Here is a 19,733-nt window from a genome sequence, read left to right as displayed (position 1 = left end):
GGCTTGTCCTGCCTCAGATCGTCCCAGCCACCATCTGTCCTCAGCATCAGGGGTGGGGGTAGTTAAAACATCAGTCAGCCCTGCCAGTCTCTCAGAGGAGGATGCAACAGCTCTGGGAGCAGGTGGCTGAAACCCAGCCTTTACTATGTGCTAAGCCCTGTGCTAAACACAATTCTGAGCCAGATTATTTATTTCCATTTGATAATGGGAAAAGGCTGACGCTCAGAGAGGCTAAGTAACTTGCGTGAAGTCTCACAGCTTAGAAGTGGGGAAGCTGGAGCCCGGGCCATCTGAGAAAACCTGTTACTAAACAGTCATAGCTGAAGCGTGGCACTCCAGCCCACAGTACCCCACCTCCAGAGTGGGGTGTTCAGTGGGGTGCTGGCAGGTGCTAGTAAGGAGCTTCTGGGTCGTGAAGCCTGGGGAATGCTGGATTAAAGATTCAAGAGAGTTTTTTGCTGTGAGACTTGTCAGAGCATTTAATGTGCCACAGCCTCTTCTAGAAGGGCTGTGCCTGCAGGACTTCCCAAATTTCCTTGACTAGAGCCATTTCTTTTTGGTAAAAAAGTGTTACAGATGGGTAAACAAGGCCCAGAAAAGGGACACAGTTACCCCAGGGTCACACGGCAAATGTTTTTGAAGATCAGAAAACTAGATTCACTCACTGCTAGCCACCCTTCTGCCATCCCTCTTCCTGTGCTCCTGGAACCCTGGTCCTTTCCCTGGTATTACCTGGTTCCCATACCTGACATGTCTACAATCCTCAGTGAAGCCACAACTCCCAGGCCACCAGTAGGAGGAGAGAGAGAGTCTGCTGCTTTTCAGGGGCTCCTGTGCCAAAGGGATCCTCATGCCTTGTTGTCATGTGCCCCAGGAGCAAAGGGCAGGCAGGCAGGCGGGCTGTGCACACTTTTTATGGCTGGGCCACCTCCCAGAACAGTAAACAGAGGGGCAGGCAGCTGGCACCGGAGCCATCTAGGGAGTGAAGGCTTCACGTAGCAGACTCCTGCCCACCTCTGGATGGGAGCTGAGAACAGCAGCTTTTCTCAGGAGTTTAGAAAAAATTATACTTCAAATTCATACTGCTAATATTCTTTTTTACCATTCCTCCCTTCTTGGCCGGACAGTACTCACCAGTCCTTTAGACCTCTGTCCAAACCTCTCTTTCTCTAGGAAGCCTTCCAGACCCTCCAGGATGAGTGGGGAGCCTGCTCTGGACTCCCTGGAGGCTCTGCTCCCTGAAACCCAGAGCATAGCTCAGACTGGGAACTTTTAGGGGGGCAAGGACTGTGCATTCACAGGCCCTGTTATGCCTGACACATAGGGGTGCCCAACAAATGTCATCTATTAAAAGAAAATGCTGAGCTGAAAGTATTTGAAAAATTCAAAAGGCTGATATATTGAGTCTGATGATTCTGCTTATAAAATGGACTTAAAATTTTACATAGTCTCAAAGGCTTACTCTAACAATGTTGTATTGGTCATTCAAATGTGTTTTAAAGGTGACCATGTTGTCGGCCGACAGAGGCTGGAAGGGATTGTGCAATTGTTAGGAAGTGTGAGGATGATTTATACTTAACATTTTCCTTTCATGCCATGTATAATGAGTTTTATACATCTTTAAAAAGAGAAAAAAAATTTATTCTTGAAGTTGATCCAAGAGATTCCACTCTATGTACAACACTTGCCCAGCTGTGAGCTCTCCTTGGTCCACAGAAAGTCCTCCGAGGGCCCACTGGGGCCTGGGCCCTGGCGGACAGCTTGGTGGAGTGAAACTTGGCAGGGTGGACTCTGCCTTTCTGTCCCCCTCCAGGGGTCTCCCTCCCAACTGGAGGCCCCCCTGAGAATGCTAGTGAGGGTATATGGCTCTTCAACTCAGAGGAGACAGTCATCAGAGCCTGTGGCTCAGGCACAATCCAATGGGCTTTGTGCTCTGCTTCAGCCTAGAAAGGGTTCAGGGCGGGCTAGGACGGGGGCAGGTAGAGGAGGAGGCAGGTGTGAGCCGACGGCATCCCCCCCATAGGTCATGGTCTGCAAGGATTCCGTCTTCCCTTAGCTCCATCTCCTTTCTCCAGGGTCAATCTAGTCCCTAAGCAGCCTTCCACCCTTAAACCCGTGGAGAAGGAGGTAGGGCTTGGGGACGTATCTTGGCTCCACCACCCATTCCTCTGAGGACTGAGACCTCCCACCCTGAGCTCCCTTATCCCCATGAGGCCTAGTGCACAGGAGCTAAGAAAAGGTCCTAATCCAACAGGCTCACTGCACAGATGGGCCAAGGGGAGGCAGGGGCTGGGTGGGTGACTTGTCCAAGGCCCCCCAGAAGATCAGTGTCAGGGAGGGGACTCAGCCCAGGCCTCCTGGGCCCCCTCCAGGAGCCACATTCCTAGCACCTGAGCCCCCGGGCCCCCAGCCCACAAAGCTGGGCAGGGGGCTATGGCAGATACTCCTCCTTGACAGGCATTGGGGAGGAGGCGCCCAGGAGGCTGGTGGAGCTGGGGCACAGGCCCCCCAAGGGCGGCCCAGCGGGAGTGGGGGTGACTTCGTGGGCTGGGGGTGGTGGCTGCGGGGGCTGCTGCTGTTGCTGCTGCTGCTTCTTCTTGTTCACTTTGCGCTCCTTTGCCCTCCGGTTTTGGAACCAGATCTTCACCTGTGATGTCAGAAAACGATGGGTGGTGAGGAGACCCAGAAACAGAGTGAGAGAAGAGAGGGAGGACAGCTGAGATCTTATTTCTTGACGTGGTGTTTGTGGCCTCCCTCCTGTCCCAGCCACCTAGACCATTGATGGGCCCTGAACAAATTCTCCCCTCCAGAACTTGCTCCCCTAAAGATAATTTTCTCTGTAACTTTCTTCCTCTCCATCTTCCAAGGTCATGGTCTAGCATGCCCTCCTCCAGGAAGCCTTCCCTGGTCTCCCTGTGGCTGCTCCCTCCTCTGGATTTAAACAGCACTGAATATAGCCTGCTGTAGCCTATCGCTAATCAGATCTCCTATCCTCCTATTGGGGTTCAGGGATGTTGGGTTTTGTGGGGGTGGGGGAGGATTTGGCAGTAGCTCCATTTCTGCTATGCTGTGTGACCATGGCCAGGAGACTCAACCTCTCTGTTACCCACCCTTGACTGAGCTCCATAATCTGCCTGTAGCCTGAAGGCCAGACTCCCAGTACTACTCCTGTGGCTAAAGTTGAGACACCCACACACCTGCCGTTCAGTGAGCCCCAGATTGGCGGCCAGCTCTGATTTCCGCCGGATGGTGATATAACGGCTATAGTGGAACTCTTTTTCCAGCTCCAGGCGCTGGTGGTCCGTGTAGACCACGCGGTACTTGTCCTTGGTCCGAGTCTTACCTGAGAAGCAGGGGGGCCAGGAGGGAAGGTGAGTGGGGAAGGGGAGTCTGCAAAAGGTCCAGGCAGGGCCCCCAGCCCCCTAAAGGAGGACCCTGATGTGGGGAGGGAGGTCTACCCCAGCCCTGGGGGTGACAATCATTCCCCCAGGTTTAGGCTCAAAGGCTCCCAACCTGAAAGGCAAGCACTGCTCCATGGCCATTTGGGGAGGAGCCGAGGCTCAGAGAAGAGAAGCAACTTGCTCAGGGTTACACAGCAAGCTGGTGGTGGAGTTAGGTTTTCAATGCCTGCCTCCCGACCCAGAGCCCTAGTCTGATCCCAGCTCCGCCAGCTTTCACCCAGCAGCTTCCAGACGCAGCTGCACAACAGACACTCCGGGGGCTTGTGGAAAACACAGCTTCCAGAGCATCCCTGACACATGAGTCAGAAAGTCTGGGGGTGGGATCTGCATTTTTAATAAGTTCCGCAGGTGGTTCTGTTTCAGGGTCCTCAGGCCACAAGTATGAACATGAGTGACGTAGAGGGATATCTGGCAGGTAAGGGCAGATTGAGACAAGTGAGATGGCAGCTGTTCCTTTCTCCTGTGCAGAAGAAAGTAGAGAAGAGTCACTGCAGGCAGAGGCGGGAGCTTGCTGAACTGTCCTGGGGTGTATGGAACATCGAATCCTGTTGAATGCAGCTGCTGGTGACCCTCGAGGACCTGGCAGTTACCTCAAGAGGTCCTAGCTCTAGACACCAAGCTCTAGACACCAAGCTCTAGCCATGAGCTAGAGTAGCACCAAGGGCTTCCACATTCCCACCTGTGCCCAGACATAAAGCAGGAGTGACTCTGCTCAGTCCCCAATATTTACCGAGCCCTTGCTGTGAGCCAAGCACTGGGCTACACCAGTGAGCAAAACCAAAGAAAAGAAATCCAGAGCTCTAGGCGGCGGGAATAGCAAATGCAAAGGCCCTGTGAGGTGGGAGCATGCCTGACGTCTGACATGTGTGAGAAACAGTGAGGTGTGGCTGGGGTGCAATGAACAAAGAGAGGGGCAGGTTGCCCAGGACCTGATGAGCCATGGAAAGGACTCTGGGTTTTACTCTGTCTGGGATGGGAGCCATGGCAGGGGTCTGAGCAGAAGAGACAGGAGGTCTGATGTAGGTTTTAATATAGCACTGACTGCTGCAAGGAGAACAGATTGGCCAGAGGAAGCGGGAAGCACCAAGAGACCTGCAGTAACCCAGGAGAGAGAAGGCAGTGGCTTGGCCTCTAGTGGGGCTCAGTCTGGCGCCAGGAACTGGGTTTGAGGACCAATTGGGGTTAATGTCAGGGTTTCTTTGGGGCTGGGATCAGAGGTCTGTCTGGAGAGAATATTAAGAGTCATGCTTGGCCTGGACTGATGTGAGGGCCTGACAAAACACCAGTTTCCTTTGTAAGAGGCTGAGCACATGGCTATAAATAGGAGGCACACGCAAGTGCTTTCGGATCCAACGCATGCGTCCCACCAGAGCATGGTGGGTCTTGGAAGAACCATCGACCTCCTCCCACTTCACCCAAGGGCTCCCACAACAGCCTGGCCTTCACCTATGGGTCATAGCTCTGGCCTTGTCTGTCCTGCAGCACCGCTGTTCTAACTGTCCCCCACCCCCTCCACCAAGCCCACGCAGCTTGGCAGGACAGCGCTGGGCTACTCAGGAGCCAAACGGTTTTGTGGAGGACGGGAGACAGCAGATGTTCCTGGGCTCTGTTCCCTGGGTTTGCTGCCAGAGCCGCGGAACCGCACTGGACACTTCCCCATCCACTGCCCTCCGCTCACTGCCTAGTGCAGCACGGGACAACCGCGGCCCTCAGCCAGGCCTGGCCCAGAAAGGGACAAGGGAGTGGCTGCTGAGGCCCTGGTCCAGATGGAGCCCCTCCTTGGCCTAGAAAATTCAACAGCAGCTCAAAAACAATTCTGCCTACCACCACCACCTCCACCAGAGCCTAGCAGAGTTCTGAACCCACAGACACACTGGGTTCGCTGGGCTAAAGCCAGAAGGGATCATGGGAGTTTAGTATCCTCCCATTTTATAGATAAAGAGACCGAGGTTCAAGCTGGTTATACGGCTGCTGGAAAGCCAAATAAAAGAGGCCCAGTGAGTCCTTCTAGTCCAGCCTCTGGGTGCAGTCAGGGTCACTGAAGCCCCAGGCGGGCATGGACTTGCCAAAGGCCATGTCACCTGGTTTAGAGTTCTTGCTCCCCATTCTTGTTCATAACTCTTCACCCCATCAGGTTTAGGGTCCACAGAGCCTGCCCCAGAGCTTCCCTAAGTGTAGGCAGCAGGGATCAAACACCCATCTACGTGTACTTCTGGGAAGGGAGGGGCCTGCCCATGGTGAGGGAAGCTCCAGAGAGCCCTGGACTGGGGCTGGAGGGTCTGCAGCCTGGGGGGCCTTGAAAATGCCCCTAAGACTCACAGCCTGAGGTGGAGCATGAGGCTCCCTGGCCATCCAAACCTCAGTCTGAGAAATTACGTGTAGTGATTATGAAGTCACCTGTTCCCTCAGGCACCCAGCTCTCACTGCCATCTCTTCCCAGGAGCAAGCAGGAATCCCATCACACCCATTTCACAAATGGGGGGAATTGAGGCTCAGAGAGGGGCTCTTTCTGAGGGTCATCCGCCTGGTAGTGGTATGAACCCAGGCTCAAGTGTCCTGACCTCCAGCTCCGCTCTTCCCAGAGTGGGGGTGGGACTAGATGGGAGACAGGGCTCCAGCTCCATAAGTACTCCTGTCTGTGCTAGCAAGACTGCCGGTGAAGACCCAGCCCGCAAGCCCTGTCCGCCATTCTCTGTGCCCAAGAGAGGGGCTGGTAAGTTCAGGAACCGACTGGTCAACTTTTATCTCACGGAGCTGCTCAAAGCCCAGAGTTTTATCACTAAGAAAATGGTTCTGCCCAAGAACACACAGTTTGCTCTCACACTGTGTGGCCCAGGAACCAGAGAACACCATACGCTGTCCAGGGAGTGATAACGGGAGCATGCCCCTGGGAGTCCACGTTGGTGAGGTCAAGTCTCATTTAACATTCACAACCCCTTTAGCCATGGATCCCACTTCCTGGAATAGAGCCCACAGACAAATGCCCAAAGCTGTAGCTGTTTCAAACAGCACTAGATTAAAAACAATGTACATGCCTACAATTAGGGGATGTGTTAAATAAGAGATGGTATATCCATGGAGAGGAGCATTAGGCAGTCATTCAAAAACAAAATTGGAAAGCGCCATATGTACCAATATGGAGCAATTTCTAAGATATATTGTTAAGTAAAGAAACAAGACACTGAATGTTGTCAATAGCATGCTACTGTTTTGTATAAAAATGGTGGGATACACACACACACGTTTGTGCACCCATAGAGTTCTTCCTGAAAAAATATACAAGGAGCCATTAGCAGGGGCTGCCTCTGGAGAGGGGAGCCTCAGGTAGGAGGGACTCTTATGGATGTTTCAATTTTTGCCATGTGCAGATGTGAATTTGTACTTCTAATGACAGTTAGGAGCCCTGGGCTCCAGTCCCAGCTCTGGGCCAGAACTCCTGAATTTCCTGTGCCACCCTCCCCTCCCCCTCCTGAGAGCACCTGGGAGTCCAGCAGGGATGGGGCAGGGAGGTGCATGAGAGTGGCGGGGCGGGGAGAGGGCCCGGGATCAATGATTTACAGGCCCCTGGGACGCTGGGGCTAAGGGGGAGGCCGGGCTCCTGTAACAGGTGTCTGTTAGGGGCCATCCCTCCCAGCCACCTCATGAATAACCCTCTGGGCTAGATGCCAGTGTGAGTGGGTGAGGGGAGGATAGGGAGACCCCCAGTTCTTCAGAGGTGAGCACAGGGGGAAGAGCCTTGGATAACTCACCCACGTGAGAGACGAGAGACGTTGTCTCTGCTCTTACTTTGGGACTCGAGGAATGGCCCACCCACGTGCACCAAGCTTCTGTGGAGGGAGCAAGTCCCTCATTCCCTAAAGCGTGCACGGCAGAGGCCCTGGGAAGCTCCAAGCTAATGGTTCCAAACGCCTGTCCAACCGCCTCAGAACCGCCTGGGATGCTTATTGAAAGTACAGATTCTAGTCTAGAAATTCAGATTCTGTGGGGCTTAAATGGCGCTCAGGGATTTGATACATGAATAGCTCTCAGGTGACCCTGACATGTGGTTGGTTGGGCAAGCAGGACTCTGGGGCTGTGCGGTACGGCATCTCACTGGCTGGGTGATCTAGGACAGTCACCTCACCTCTCTGCGTCTCATTTTCTGTATCTATAAAACGGGGATAATTAATGATGGTCAACGTGTCCACATGTCAGGTACTTTGCGTACATCTCTCAACAACCTATGAAATTGTGCGACTGTTATCCCTATTTTATAGACGGGGAAACTGCGGCTCAGAGAGTCCCACACATTTGGCAGGTGATACTGAAACCCAGGTCTGTCCAGCCTCGGAAACAGTATTAGAACCTATCACATAGTGTAAGGTCTCCCATAATTATGTCCCACCCTGGGGGTGGACAGGGGGTCACTTGAGATGGATGGGCGATGCCTAGTGCAGCACTGGCATGCAGTAGGTGCAAGGCGGAGGACAGATCTCATTCATTTCCAATAGTGGCAGGACAACCATATGGCAGGAATGCTGGGGAATGATCTGTGCAATGGGTGGTATGTTGGACGAGACTATTTATTTATAAGGTCCCTTCCAACTTGGAAACATGAAGCTCCCAATGTTTGTTGATTCTCTGATTGTGTTTCTTATTATTGCTGAAAGAATTCGGAGACTGATTTCCCCGTCTGACAGTCTAGATATGGGCCTGCCCAGATGGAGGATAGGGGGCAGGAGCCACTGCAGCCTTCAGTGGGGCCTCCCCATCCAGCCTGGACCAGGCAAGGACAAAGTTCAGCATCTGCCTCCAGGGCGGGGTGGGTGGCTCCAGGAAAATCAAGTGGACTTTGGGTCAGCACTTCCTTTACCCTCTTCCTGTTGGCTTTGTGGCCCTGAGGGATGACGCTGCCAACTCTGGCCCTCAGGGTTTCGAACACAAATCCAGTCCTGGACCTCTGTGACCCCTCCCTGTGTGGTCCAGCCCCAATTGGCTGTGCATCAAAATTCCCTCCAACACACACACACACACACACACACACACACACACACACGCACGCACATATGAGCACACGGAAGTTAAAAATACGTATTCCCAAGCTGCACCCCAGACCTACTGCATCCTGACCTCCCTGCCATCTTTCACAAACATGCTGGGGGATTCTGAACCACCAGCTGGAGCCAGTAGGTCATGGTCCCAGGTCTGTACCATCTGTGTGGCCTTGAATAAATCTCTTCTCCTCTCTAGGCCTCAGTTTCTCCTGTGCATCAGAAGAAGGTTGGGGTGTCAGCTCTGAGGGCCCTATAGATTCTGAAGTTCTGTGCAGCTCTGAGCCCTCCTATAAGGACCAGACACACACACACACTCACGCCCTCACTGTCCACCACCCACAGGAAGGGCACGGACGGCACATCCTCCAGCCAAGTCCCTCAGACAGACGTGGGGCAGGAGGAGCCAGGGAGTTCCCTCATATCTGTAGTGCTGGTCTGGGGAGGACAAAGACAAGTGCAAGCTCTGGGGCCTTTGGCAGGAGTGGCTCAGGGAAGGGACAGGGAACAGGGTGGCCATAGAATCCTACTGCAGAAAGTCCCAGAAACTGGAGTGGGGAAGGAAAGAGATGTACTTCACTAGAAGGATGGTGAGCATTTTTCAGCATATTGATGAAGTTGAAAGAATTGCAAATATGAGGAACATGCAACTAACTTTAATATAAAACACACGAGGTGTTACTCAGATAATATATATAAGAGGGCTACAAAGGTGGTGGCGCTTTGGGCGAGGGGCCTGATCCTAGCAGCTTTCCACTGTACTGAGATTTGGGGGAGTCTGGGTGCGCAAGGGTGAGTCCTAGACCTTGCTGGAGCGGAGACCTGCCCTAGGTCTGACCACCCTTAGTGAAGGAGTTGACAAGTGACTGAATTCCTTGGAGCCTTCCTTCCCGCTGGGGGACAGAATGGATGCGAAAGCAGTTTGTAAAGGGCAAAGAACTATGGAGATGACAGGAGAACTGAGCTATTTTCAGAAGCGGATGTTGGAGGCCTCCCCTGGGAGAGGGAGGAATGTCTCATGAGGGGAGCAGCAGGGCAAAGAACATGCTGGCCTGGGCATGGGGAGATCTGGCCAGGCCACCAGCTGGACGGGGATGCTCAGTTTGAGTCTGTTTCCCCCTCTGTACTACCATCTGTCCAGATGTTTCCCCATCTGTAGTACCAGGGGGTGGGACCTCTGCTGTGGCAGCCCTGACCTGGCCAGTTTGATGATAAATAGACAGCTATCCCTCCCGGGCTATGAAGCTTTCTGCTGGACCCACAATTGCGTCCTGTTCCGGCTGATTTGTTGGTCCCAAGCCCTATCACAATTCCTCATTCACGCCTACAGCAGGGGTGAGGCTGGTATGGGGTTGGGGGAAAATGGCCTGGCCAGCTACACTCAGAAGCCCTGCAGCCTTAGGCCAGCTTTTCCTCCCCCACTGTCACCCTCCTTCCTAATCACAGGGCTCCGTCAGCACTGCACCCTCCTCCTCCCAGGCCACCGGGTGTCATCGCCTGCCCTATCTTCTTCCTGGAGGTCCACAGTCTGACGTGGGTCTGGGAGGCCGCAAAGAGGGCAGAGCCTACAGCGTCAGACAGATCCGATGCTTCTCACCCAGCCTGGCCTGGTGCCTGTGGTGCGAACCCAGGCGAGTCACTGAACCTCTTTGGATCCCAGTTTATTCATCTGTAAAGTGAGGACGTGAATTCATCCTTCGACACGGTGGTTGCAGAGATTAGATGTGATAATGTACTTAACAAAGTAATTATTAATAAAAGCTAGCTATGATGATGATGATTTCAGAGACAGGAGAGATTCCTCAATGGAGAGTAAGGAGCCCATCCAGAGTGGGTCACTACTCTAGGAAATCTTGAGAAGGACTTTTCTGCGCTGTCCTATATGACAGCTACTAGCCACATATGGCCATTTAAATTAAATTACATAAAATTAAAATTTAGGTCGTTAGTCACACTGGCCATATTTCAAGTGCTCAAAAGACACATGCAGCAAGTGGCTAGAATACTAGACAGATACAGAGCATTTCCATCAACACAGAAAGTTCTATTGGACAACGCTGCTAGACCAAACTCCTAGCAAGGGCCAGATGCCCAAAGCTGCATAGCACGCTGTGCTTGTACCACTCTGCTTGGTACCTTGGTAGCCTGTTCTTGCATCTACCACCCATTTACTCCTTTTTCTACAGGGGCACCAAAAATAAGGGGAATTCTTGGTCCTGAGCAGCCCTTCTAAAACTTGTAACTTTGTCCCTCCAAGTCTCTCTGAGCTGTTTCCTGGTGGAGTTTCCAAGTCTCTGCCCTGCCCTGGCCATCCTCTAGTACGGAAGTGAAGTCCCTGCCCACGTCTGCAGGCGTGGGTCCTGGAGTCTCCTACTGTGGGTGCAGATATAGGGACGGGCTCTGCACTCCCGCCCTTTTCTAGTTAAATGTGTGACCTTGGCAGGTCCTCTCCCCTCAGGGCCTGGCTCCTTTATACGCTCCCTAAGGGTAGGCACCCTGCCACTTTCCTCACCCAGTCCTATAACAGTGGCTGGCACACAGTGAGTACTTGACAGATCTTGTTGAATATGTAACACAAGCCTACTTACTACTTCCTGGTCTTCCTGACCCCGATAAATAGCTACCATCCCATAGCTACTCAGGGCAGAAGTCTCAGCGGCACTTCCCTGCTCCCCACATGCAATCCATCAGCTGGTCAGCTCAATCTCCAAAGGAAATCCTTCTGTCCAGCTCCACTGCTCCCACAGCCTTAGTCAAAGCCACTAACCTAATGCAAATGTGCTGCTCTGGGGTCAGAAATACCTGCATTTGGAAAAATGCTGAGCACACACTGAGCACTCAATAGATGCTAATTCATATTATTATTACTATTAATAATTACATATTATTAACTGATTTGTTAAATAGTTCATTCCCTTTTTCATGGGTGAGGGGCAGATTAAAGACAAACACATGAAATAATTACGAAAGGGGATTAGTATGAAGGAAAGCAAGCATAGAGCTGAGAGCTAGATTAAGTGGTGGGAGGCCTACTTTATTTAGCTTGGGGGAGGTCTCCTGAAGGAGACAACATTTAAGCCAAAACCAAAAGGTCGATAAGGAGGTTTTCTCATCAATGGGGAAGAATCTTCTTGGAAGAGAAAACAGCATGTGCAAAGGCCCTGAGGCAGACAGTAGCAGAGTCAGGGTCAGACAGTGCTAGATCCCTGAGGGGACCCTGTCTGCTTTAGTCTGGCTGGACTCTCCAGGACCTAGAAAAATGTTTGGCACAGAAGAGACACAGAGAATATTACTGCCCTCAGGCCTGCCTTAATAAATGAATGAATGAGAGAGGCACAGGATGAGGCCGGAGGTGCTAGCAGAGCTCTGAGCCCTGAGGTGAGGGCTTTGGATTTGATTTCAAGAGCAATGGGAAGTGCCTGGAGGGTGTTGAGCCTGGAGCGCCAGTCTCGGCTTTCACCAATGTTTGCTCCCTCTCTGCTGATGCAGAGGGGTCTGTGTGCCCCCTGACAGGCTCCAGGGATGGATGAGTGTGGCATAGGAAGTTAGCATGTGAACATGCTGATGGACCTGACTCCAGACACAACTGTTTCCAACTCCCAGGAGTTTCACAACAGAATCTTGAGGGGCCAGACCATGATGATGACTTCCTCCTGACAGGCCAGACACTACTGCTAACAGAGCCATTTTGGACCTTCCGAATGACTCCCTTGGCTCTCAGCAGAATATCTGCCAAAGCGGGGGAGAAAACACTCAACCAAAAACAGCCTTCTGCCACCTTCTAACTGGGTCATTCCTCTTCCCAGCTACATCTGAGAGATGAGGTGTCACATGGAGCTTCTGCCTTGAGAACCAGTTTTAAATAGCCCGGCCCCTGCTGTGCCCTCCCTCCCCCTCCAGGCTCTTATAGCTCTGCCCTGACTGGCCTCCATCCCCATACCCCCCAACCAGGGCTGGAATGTATATGGGGAGGGGGCTCAGGTTCTCATGCCAAGGGTGTTGCTTTACTTGATAGACTCTCCTTAGGCTGTAGTGTCTGGGTTTGAACCCTGCGCTGCTGCATCCCAGCTGTGTGAGCAAGCCACTGGACCCTCTCTAAGCCTCATTCAGTTTATCCGTAAAATGAGGCTACTAACAGATCCTCGCACCTCTTAGAGTTATTATGAGGCTTAGGTGAAATCACCCATGCAAAGTTCTTGGCACAGTGCCAGGCACACGGTAAGGACTCACAATTCTCAGCTTTATCATAAACTCCTACTATGGGCAAGGCATGGTGAGAAGGATGGGACTGATTAGAACTGGTCCTTGAGGGCAAAACAGATGGTGGATAGTAGGGATAAACAAGACAGTCCGTTGCAAATGATGTTAAAACAAGGGCCTGATACAGTGCGGGGAGGGGAGAAACCAAGAGGGGCTTCCAGAGGAGGTGGCCTTGGAGAAGGAGCAGCATTTGAGCTGGTGAAGATGTAAAAGAGGGAAGGGAGGGTAGTTCAGGTTGAGGGACCCAGACTGGAGAGGCAGGGAGTGTGAGATGTGCGCTCAAGTGTACCTACTAAGGACTGGCAGAGATGGTCAGAGGCACCCACGTACTGAGCACCTACTATGTGCCAGGCTCAGGGCTGTGCTTTATAGGTACCATTCCATCAAGGTGCAACCCTATTATCCTAATGTTACAGTGGAAGAAACTGAGGCTCAGAGAAATAATCCAAGTTAATTTGCTTGACGTTAACGCAGCTTCTAACAAAATTGCAATCCTAGTTAAGGCCCAACTCTTAACTGTCCCCAGTAAGCATCTCTATATATCTAGGTAAACTAGTGGGCGAGTGGCTTCAATAGTAGGCTGGGGGCCAGGTATCAAGAGGGCTCTGAATGCCACAGAAACGGAGCTGGATTTTACAGCAATGAAATGGCATAAAATAAAATGGCAGTTCCATGGCAGTGGGGAGCCATGGGGTGCTCTTGAGCAGGGGAATGTGCCTTGAATAGGCAAATCTGGTAGTGGTTTAGAAGACAGCTGGGGTATCAGAGAAAGGCTGAGGATGAGAGGCCAGTCGGGGCAGAGCTATAAGGGTGGCTGTGGCAATGAGCCAAAGGAGAGGGTCTGGAAAGTGGTGGGGAGAGTGGGGTTCATCCCTCCACGGGCCTCAGTTTCTCCATCCGAAAGCTGAAGGCGTTAGACCAAGATCTAAACCCTGCTGCAAAGTATCATTATCTGAGTGAGTATCTCCCTAGCTGTGTGGGACCTTAGCTGTCCCAATGGGCCATTAACCTGTGAAGCACTGCTTCTTCACAAGGAATGGATGCTGAGCCTTCAACAGAAGGATGACTTAGAATCCTTTCCATGAAAACACTGGTATTTATAGATGCGAAGGGGGAAGGCAAAAGAAATAGAACCCCTTGTAGTCATTTCCTACCCTGGCCTGTCAAGCCACAGCAATCACTTGGAACAGGTTAATATTTTGATTATGGAATGAAGGCCAACAGCCTCTCCCTTATCTGCCCCATTTTCACTGACCCCTCCTTAGAATAAAGCTAGGGGCTTAGTCCCAGCCTCAGCTACACCAATCCCCCAGGTGAGGATGGCACTTCACTAACCCAGTGGGGAGAGGGGAGTAACCAGGCTTCTGCCATTGGCATGAGCTGCTTAGCTGGATGGTCATGGGTCCCATCTCCAGGGCTGGGACATCAGAAACCTGTGTCAAAGCAGAGATCTCACCTCTCCTCTCTTCCCCCAGAGTCGCCTTATTGTTCCTCATACTTGCTCTGTTTATTCATTCAACAAAATGTATTGAGCACCTAACTAAATGCCATGCACTAAGCTAGATGTCTGACATATAGTGTTGGGTCAAATAGACATGCTGTGGACCGCATGGGCTTTTACCTTGGCGGGTGGGTGGGGGAACAGACAATACACAAGCAAATCAGCAAGGGAGTAATTGAAAGCAGGGCCAGTGCTCTGAAGGACACATAGCAAAGATTATCGAGGTATAAGGGGAGCCTTCCTCGGAAAATCATGGAAGAGATCTCTGAGGAGGTGAGCATTAAGCTGAGCCCTGAAGGGTAAGAAGGAGCTAGGCCTTACAAAGAGTCAGGGGAAAGAAGTTTCTGGGAAGAGGGAATAACATGTACAAGACCTGCAGTAGGGCATGGCATGTCTGAAACACTGAAAAAAGGCTGGAATGACTAGAGTTTGGTGACCAAGGGGAGAACGGCCTGGGGTGAGGTCAGGGACGCAGGCAGGGGCCAGATGCTGATGTTCTAAAGTCTTGTAGATGTCAAGAAGGAGTGTAGATTTTGCCCTAAATATGATGGGAAACCTTTCAGAAAATTTTAACTGACTCATCCAATATCTATTCCAGTCCAGCCTCCACTTGTCTGAAACTAGAACGTTCCTTAAAGTTTCTGGGCTTCATTCCCCATCTGTATGTCTGGTCTCTAACTGTCCAATTCAGATATTATAGAATGCTAGAGGCTCAGAGGGGAGGAAGAACGGACTGGCCAAGAAGTATGCCTTAAGACCTGGATTGGGGCCAGAGGGGGGTGTGTGGCACGCACTGACCTTCTCTGCCTTCTCTCTGCCATCCGAGAGAACAGCATGCGCTGACACAGGAAACCCCCGAGAGACACTGAAACACTGTCTCTTCACTGCCCAGAAGGAGAAACTGAGGCCAAAGAAGGGAGGGGCTTGGGGAGAATCTGTAACCCCACCCAATTCTACTCCATCTCAGGAGCACGGGTCAGTTAGATGCCTCCTGGGCAGACAGGCAGCTTTCTCACTTCCAGAAAGCCAAGGTTCCTGCCTCCTCGGCAGAATGGGTCTAACCTGGCTCCCGGAGCAGTCGCTTTCCTCAGGCGCCCCCACACCTCCCTTGGCCCTTCCTTCTACTGGGAGTAAAGAGAGAAAGGTCTTTTGCCTTTGGGCAGAGTTACTCCTAGGCCCTTTATTTACCTGGGACCAACAGTTCCCAAATAACTTTTGAGACCAGAAGCTGAGTAGTTGGCCTGGCAGCTCCTGTGGCCAGAAAGGAGGTGATTTGCGTGACTTCACACAGCCTAGAGGTTCCCCCAGGACTCTGCCTGTCCCTCACTGGCCCTCTCTCTCCCCCTCACACAGTGATGGCCTCTCTTCAAGTCCTGCCCCTTGGAGAACCTCCCCATCCATCTCCAATGTCTCCTAATCAGCAGGAAGCAACACCTGGACTAGAGGAGCAGGAAAAGTGGGCTTCCTTCTCCAGGGAACAGACACCGAATTGCAGGAGGGTCAGTCGTCCCAGATACCTTCTCTCATAAAACCTAATTCAGGCTTCTCAACTGGGGTTTATGGATAAAGCTTCTGGGGGCCTCTAGAACCCATGAAATGGTCTGCCATATTCGGCAACACTTTTTTCTAGGGAGAAGACTTGTACTTTCTACTAGATTTTTCAAAGGGGTCCTTTTGTGACTCAAACAAAGGTACAAGACCTTTCCCTTTTATGTCACAGATAGTAAAACTGAGATCCAGAAAAGATGGCTGATGAAGAGAAGCTGTTGTTTAGAGGATTAGAGCTCAGGCTTGGTGGTCAATCTGACAGGGTTCAAGGCCCAGCTTCACCATTTACTGGTTATATGGTCTTGCACACATATTTACCTTCTCAATGCCATAGCTTCTTCTGAAAACTGGGGGTGATAATAGTATCTTTGATAATGTTATAAGAATTAAATGAGTTAATACATGCAAGAGATCTTACTTAGGTCAGTGCCCGATCCATTAGAAAGTGTTCCATAAATGTTAGCTGTCATAATTTAGCCAAGGTCACAGAAACAAGGGGCAGAGCAGGGGCATAAGCTCCAGTCCTCTGAGGCTTCTGTTGGCAGATAGGAGGTTCTGTGTCCTTGGGCCTCCCAAGAAGGTGGTTCTATTACAGCCAGACCTGTAGCTATTGATCAAGCCCTCCCCAGCATCTGCCCCCTGGGTGAGCTGGGCCTGTGTGGAGACACGGGGGTGAAGAAAGAGAGGGGTGGGGAAGTCCCAGGCTCACTCCCAGCTGTGGGAAGGGGAGGGCTGGACATCAAAGGGTGGGCAGGCCAACTTCCCGCCCCCCAGGCCAGGTGGCCTTTGTCAGGACAAGCCTGACACAGTCAGGACAATGGGGTATCATGTTCACTTTCCGGCCAACAGGAGTCACTACCGAGCCACCGCACAGCCTGTTACATGACAAAGGGGGGACCTATAAAGGAGGTCAGGCCGCCCCTCATTAAAGCTGGGCCTTTGTCCTGCCCCCTCCCCTGCCTTTGAAGAGGGTGGATCAGAGAGGCCTGCCTGGGGGCAGGAGGTTCACAGGCTCAGGAGCCAAACAGCAGCCACCTCCCCAACTGCTCCTGCTTTCCCCTCCCCCAGGGTCAAGAGTTCAGGAAAAGGCCCTGGGATAGGAAGGTAGGGAGCCCCCCACCCGCCAATATAACCAAAGAGGGTTCTTTTTCAGTCCAAAGGATATGACCCACCAATCTCTTAGCTGTCAGGATGGGGGGTACTGAGACCTGGAAAGGAAAGTGACCTGACAACGTTCTCCCAATCAGTGCACCGCGCATTCTGGGACGGGTTTGCAGCCTCTGCTTGGGGTTGGGATAGGGGTAGAAGAAACAGATGATGACCAGGGCCAGAGTTGCTAAAAGAGCCCTGGGATAAAAGTCTGGGGATCTGCGTTCTAGTCCCACATTTACCACGCAACCACATAGCGTATCTTCACTTCTCGTGGTCTCAGTTTCCCTACCGAGACAGAAAGGTTGTGCTTACTCAGGCTAGGATTCAGAAGGGGAAGCTGAGAGAACAGTTCCCCAGGGCTAGAGTGGTCAGGGAGGCCACCCTCCGGGAATCCAAGCAGGGCCAGGGCAGAGGTCAGACACCAGGTGGCCGTGGCCTCGCCCTAGCACCTGCGGGCGCCCAGGAGAACCGAGCGGAGGCGCAGGGCCAGGGAAGGGTCCTTACCGCTGCCACCGACGCCTCCGGCTGCCACACTGCGCCGCATCCACTCGTAGGGAGTCCGCCTTTGCGCTCCGGGCGAAGACGGTGCGCCCGGGCCGCCGAGGGGCTGCGCCAGGAGGCCTGGGCCAGGCCCAGGGGGCGCGGGCACCGGGCTAAAGTCCGGAGGGGGCCCGAATGCCAGCGGGACTGGGCTAGCAGCGGGGGCCGCGGGGCCCGGGCCATAGGCGGCCGCCCAGTCGTCCTTGGGCGCAGAGAAGGGTGCGCTCCAGGCCGCAGGGGGCGCCGGGGCCGGCTCCACGTGAGAGTAGCCGGTAAAGTCGGGGTACTGTGGGGGCCCGGGGAGCGGGGGCGGGGGCCCGTAGGCTTGCGTGCCCAGGCCCAGGCTCGGGGGCCTGGCGGGGCCCGGGTACACCGGAGAGTCTTTGTCCAGCACATAGCCCACGTACATGGTGGCCGCAGGGCCCCCCGCGCATGCTGGGCCCTGGAGCCGCCGCTGCCGGCCGCCCCGACGAGCAACAGCTCACCTGAACTCGCCGGCTCGGCCGCGGGGCCGCCCCACCCAGGCCTTTTATAGCCCCAGGCCGCCAGCGGCCCCAGCCGAGGCGGGTTTGCATTTCAAAGCGGGGGGAGCCTCCGGGCCACGAATCAAAGGGGGAAACCCGTCGGGGGCGGGGGTTCAAAAGGAGACAAATTGCCGCCCCAAGCGGGAGGTGGACCGGCCGGGGCCTGGAGGGGTGGGAGCTCGGAGCGCGCTTCCTGGGCGAGCTTCGAGGCACGCTAGGTGTGGGAGTCTCCTGTGAGGTCGGCCCTAGTGGCCCAAACACCTCGTCCTCCCTGGGGAGAAAGGGGATCAGCGGGGATGCAGGGGGGACCCCAGGCCAGTGTCACACAGCCACACAAGTCCTCTGGCACACTCCAAAGTGAGCAGCTTGAGGTGAGGGGGGCAACCTGACTTCAAACAGGATTCCGGTCTGTAAGGTGGAGGGTCCTTAATCTTTTGGGGGCAGGGGTCACGACCCCTCTGAGTCTCCGGTGAAAGCTGTAGATGTTTTTACTAGGAAAACGCACATGTGCACATACACGAGTCTGCATACAGTTGGGGAGTTGGCTTGAGTTGGCTCTCCAGATCAAGGAGAGTTGATCTCTCCTACCCTTAAGGAGGTGGGATAGGAGCATCTTTGAGGGACATTCTAAGGAACTTTTCACAATTCTCTTGCCGATCCCCTACACGCCCCCCCCTTTAATTTTAATGAGAAATTTCAAACATACGCAAAAGTAGAATTGTATGGTGAGCTGCTGTATACTCATCTCCCAACTTCATCTATTATCAAGACTTTGTCACGTATTTCGTCTCCCCCGCTCCTTTTTTTGCTCAAGTATTTTAAAACACACTTCAAACATCATGTCAGTTTACCCCTACGTACTTCAGCATGCATCTCTAAAACACGTGGACAATTTCATTATCACATCCAAAAAATTAACACAAATCCCTGGGTGTTATCTAGCACCCAGTTCATAGTCAAAGTTTTCCAGTTCATTAAAAAATGTCTTTTTAACAGCTGTTTTGCTGGTTTGTGTGAACTAGGATCCTAAAACCCTGATCCATTTATTATAGCTGGGGCCCCCTTGGTATTTTAAATACATTGTACCCCCTCACTGCAATTGAAGTCTGGCAAATATTTCACAGCTACCCAAGTCAGGGGTGGTAAAAGTTGAGGGGCAATGAGTGAACTGGGAATGCAGAGCAAGGTTGAGGGGTTTGGGGAAGAATTCATGAAGAACAGTATTCTGGGTCAGAAAGTGTGGAGGAGATGGGTTCCCTCCCCACAGTGGGTTCAGTGCCAAAGAGCTGCTCAGAAACCCCCTATGGGATTTGATCGTCTGACATTTCTTGGGGCTCCCTAAATGTCCACGGACATGTAGCCCCCAGAGGTAGACAGAATCAGGGGTCTTGGCTGTTCAACCTGTCTCTCCCTTTGGTGACCACATTGGTGGGGGCAGGTCAGCATCATTTCAGGGTTAGACCCATGGGTCAGGATAAGGACACAATTTACAGGGCCAAGTGCAAAACAACAATGTAAGATCCCTTATTAAAAAATGATTCAGAATTTCAAGATGGCAACAGCAGAATGTTCAACCAAGCGCAGGGGCCCTTCTAAATGCTGGGCCCTGTGTGACTGCACAAGTAACCCACCCATGAAGCTGGCCCTAGTCAAAATCTTGCTCTTGGGCTCTGATGGATAGAGTGGGGAACGTAAGCCTAGGGCTCCCCTTCCTGCT

General features: G+C 52.7%; 1 protein-coding gene across 1 annotated transcript; it reads right to left on the bottom strand.

Annotated features, from left to right (window-relative positions):
• Positions 1-1,663: 1,663 nt before the first annotated feature.
• On the bottom strand, positions 1,664-17,981 carry CDX1 (caudal type homeobox 1). The gene is made up of 3 exons (XM_019734303.2): positions 17,457-17,981; positions 3,198-3,343; positions 1,664-2,647 (listed from the first exon to the last, which is right to left on the bottom strand). The coding sequence occupies exons 1-3, from the start codon at positions 17,899-17,901 to the stop codon at positions 2,432-2,434; spliced, it is 807 nt and encodes a 268-aa protein (XP_019589862.2). The 5' UTR covers positions 17,902-17,981; the 3' UTR covers positions 1,664-2,431.
• Positions 17,982-19,733: the final 1,752 nt, after the last annotated feature.

Source organism: Rhinolophus sinicus, linkage group LG10, assembly GCF_036562045.2.
Source record: "Rhinolophus sinicus isolate RSC01 linkage group LG10, ASM3656204v1, whole genome shotgun sequence".
Classification (NCBI taxonomy): Eukaryota; Metazoa; Chordata; class Mammalia; order Chiroptera; family Rhinolophidae; genus Rhinolophus; species Rhinolophus sinicus.
Note: the sequence above shows the minus strand (reverse complement) of the source record. Positions and strands in the feature narration are given on the sequence as shown.

Excerpts from the sequence above, each read along its gene's own strand:
- CDX1 (XM_019734303.2), bottom strand. The coding sequence starts at position 17,901 with ATGTACGTGGGCTATGTGCTGGACAAAGACTCTCCGGTGTACCCGGGC. Across the intron at positions 3,344-17,456 it reads CGGAGGCGTCGGTGGCAGCG|GTAAGACTCGGACCAAGGAC; the intron begins GTAAGGACCCTT and ends CCTGCTTCTCAG. Across the intron at positions 2,648-3,197 it reads TGGGGCTCACTGAACGGCAG|GTGAAGATCTGGTTCCAAAA; the intron begins GTGTGTGGGTGT and ends CTGACATCACAG.